Here is a 3,677-nt window from a genome sequence, read left to right on the forward strand (position 1 = left end):
AAAAACTAACCTTTCTGTTATCTCTTCCCAAGCCCTTTTCTTTGTATCCGATGTTATAGCAGGCGAGAATTTGCCCCGAATAACCTTAAAATTTCTACAGTAAGCCTCTATTAGCACCTCCAGCTCAATCTCACTCCAGTTAGGTTTTCTTATTTTAATTTTATCCATTAGGCCTAACGTTACTTTGTTTTGGTTGTTTCTTTTTATACAAATATCACCAAAATGATTTGCAGACGACTCGCAATATATTGAAAGTAGCTAATACGCATGCGCAGCTTTCGTTACTAGGATAGTTTATTTGCCTTTCCTTCTGAAGAGTTCCTGTCGTAAGTTACGAGAATCTTTACGTGTAGTGCTACGTTACAGGCGCAGATACGACCTTTAGTAAAACGCTATCTACGCACACGTAAATTCAGTCGTAAAGTCTACGTTTACGTCTACGTCTACGGCAAAATTTACGACCTTTAGTAAAACTCGGTACAGGAGAAGCACCTAAAAAAGGCTTGTCTAAACAAACAAAAAACCCATATTTCTTAGCATTTACATTAAATTTGCTGTTGAATACTTTCAAAGCTTTTGCCTCTTAATTTTTTCCATACCGCAAAGCTTCACTGTTGATTTGAACATCAGACAATAATGCAGCACACAGCTTCTTGGTATTTCGACGAGAAGTGGCCTTGCATATTTCCCCAAACTTTGATGCCGTAAGGCGCCACTTCCTCTCGATAAACCAAATCTGGCTTGCACTCTGTTGTCTTGTGGACTCTTCAATCCTTACTACATCAGATTCTGTAACTATATATGTGTAAAATTAGCATTAATTGATAAACAACTAAAAATCATAAGAGTTAGATTCATTTTAACAAAATCTATCACATGCACCTTAATGGAATTATCAACCCAGTGCTCAGTAAAAGGCAATTGGCAATAGTCGTGGTCTTTGACAGCAGCCTTGAAAATTTTTTTTTGTCATATTAATTACTTGTACACTGTTAAAAAATACAACTTCACCAGAATGTAATTAATTTCTTATTTCATTCAAATAAATATACCTGAATATTTGCCTTCCCATACATGTATCGGAATGAGATATCATTTGAGGACTGGCTGCAATAATTGGTAACTATAGATTTTACATAGTCGTTGTATCCAGGACAGTTTCTTCTTTTCTCTGGCCTTGGGTCACTGAGGAAGTCTGCAGCTAACTTTCTCTTTGTTGGAAGGTTTTCAGCTTTGACTGGAGATCCTTGAAAGCACACAAAAAAATAAACAAATTGCACTACTGTGAAATGAACAAAAATGTTTTAAAACTGATGGGTTAAATTATACAGTATCAAAGAAACTTACAAGTTACAATATCCAGAATTTACTGAATTATTTAAAGGAATAATAAATTACCATCATAGGAGGATTTTGGTTTTGTAAACATCATTAAAGTATCAGTGCACGACTTCCCTAGTCTGAGTTCTCCTGATTCTGTAAACTCTTATATCATCAGGAGGACTGCAGCAATGTGTTTGCAGTTCCATGAGGCCCCTTCCCTGCTGGACACTCACAGTGTGTGTTTACAGGATCTCCAGACTTTTTGTCTAGTTTTATCTTGTATATGTAGGATACCTGTAGCAATAAATATTATGTAAGGAATGAATTTAATAGCTACTAAAGTTATACTGGTATAACCTGTGTTGGGGCAGTTTACACTTTGATTTACAAACTACAAAGCAGTTTATTAAAAAAACATAAACTCTTCAAACTCAGGTTATATGCAAACCAGTATAACTTAGGTAGTTGTTTAGTTCATTCCTTGTAATTTAATTTTCCAGTTATTAAATTTAGAAAATAAAATGATTGTTCCTTCAACATGTTCAAAATTGCTGTATTTTAAGTGAAACATCAATTGGACTAATACGTTTTTGACGTAGGCAATCCAGGTTATATGATTTATATTCATTCAATTAAATGAGGTGTTAACAACTAAAACTGAATCATTATGAAATTGAAATAAATAACATGAAGAGCACTAATGCTCACTTTGTCATGTTGAAATAATTTCAGTCGTACTTGATTAAAAAATATATAACCTTTTTCTTCATTGCTGCTCCTACAATGCCACTTAGGTATATGTTATCATGAATAAGTATGGAGCATGCCAGTACTCTGTCACTTTCATACATCAGTTGTCCTTTTGTTATAGACTTTAAATCATTCCGTGCTTGTCTGTCATCTGAATGAAAGTAACGAAGTACATGTATTTTAAGTTGAATGATATTTCTGAATTCCAGGAACTCTATTGTATCACTGTATCGTTTACTTTCATTTAATTGAGAGAAAAAATCCATATCATTTAATTTTTTCTTATTTAAAAAAAATGAAATTGTATTTACAAAGATTATGTCATGTTTTACTCTTTTATTCTAACATACTATATAAAGAATTTCCCATTGATTTGTGGTAAGATGTGTGATTTTTTATCAAAATTTGATGTGTGATTTTTTTTATCCCTTTTTCAAGGCTTAAGAAAAGAAAATGTTATCTAGTTGAATAAAATTAATATCCAACCATATCCAACCATAAACCATGAGAGATTCTATATTTATGCAAGCTAATCCATTATACCAGCCATTCTGTAAATGAAGTAGGCCTCTATCTGCTCCTTGGATATTTTAGGAAGGATAAGATGGTGGTCCTTTTGAAGCTGCTTAAATCCTGATGTGGGCCAGTCCACCACAGAAGGCTCAGGTAGTTTGATGGACGCTGGCGTGAAGTTGTCATTTCTGATGTAGGCTCTTAATCTAATACAGTAACTAGTGCTAATTGTAACGGGAACCGTTACAGTTGTTCTCCAAACGCTCCCCCAACTTCATTTTGGTGCCTCATTCCCTCTTAGCTTCATAAAATAAACTAAACTCTAGGCATCTTAAACTTAAACAACGTTTTTCCTAAAGTATACCAAGTATATAGCAAATTTTTGCATTGTACGTGCGCACATTTGCATGCATATGCGGAATGACAATATCATTGTATCTACACTATTGATTTATTTAATGTACTTAATATCAAGGCATTTAATCAAAAAGTATTCGAAAATACGTTAAACTAGTGCTAATTGTAACGGGGACCGTTACAGATGTTCCCCAAACGCTCCCCAACTCCCTTTTGGTGCCATATTCCCTGTTATCTCTATTAAATAAGAAATACTTTATGGAATTTAGACTTAATCAAGGTCTTCCAAAAAAAAATACAAAATATATTTAAAAAAATAGGCATTGCACGCGTGTTCATGTGCGTATCGACCATATTATCTTGTCTACACTACCTAAAATTTTAATAATATCAAAGCATTTAATCCAAAAGTATTAAAAATGCACTCATTCGAGTGTATTTTTTATTTTACTCATTTCACGTGCACGCACGTGCAAGCACGTGTGTAATGACTACACCTTCTTGTAGGAGTCCCTTATGTTTATCCAAGTTCTAAATCCCATCCTGTTTGGTTGAAAAACAAGAGAGTTATAGCCATTTGAAGTGTCAGCCAATCAGATTGCAGCACAGTTGCATGCGCGTGATTTCATGAATATTTTCTATATCATATGTTAGGATATCGTAATGCATGACCATGTTTTAAATTTCAAAGCATTTCGTCAAAAAACAAACGAGATATAGCCATTTAAAGTTTT

At 33.8% G+C, this 3,677-nt stretch overlaps 1 protein-coding gene across 1 annotated transcript; it reads right to left on the reverse strand.

Annotated features, from left to right (window-relative positions):
- Positions 1–1,123: 1,123 nt before the first annotated feature.
- On the reverse strand, positions 1,124–2,792 carry LOC134255296 (uncharacterized; the record flags this gene model as incomplete). Its single annotated transcript, XM_062737820.1, has 4 exons — positions 1,124–1,246; positions 1,399–1,617; positions 2,082–2,224; positions 2,617–2,792. Coding segments are annotated over 3 exons (442 nt in total), but the record flags the coding sequence as incomplete, so codon positions are not given.
- Positions 2,793–3,677: the final 885 nt, after the last annotated feature.

The sequence above is a fragment of the Saccostrea cucullata genome, unplaced genomic scaffold, assembly GCF_032062105.1.
Source record: "Saccostrea cucullata isolate Sc308-1 unplaced genomic scaffold, CSIRO_AGI_Scuc_v1 ctg17203, whole genome shotgun sequence".
NCBI lineage: Eukaryota > Metazoa > Mollusca > Bivalvia > Ostreida > Ostreidae > Saccostrea > Saccostrea cuccullata.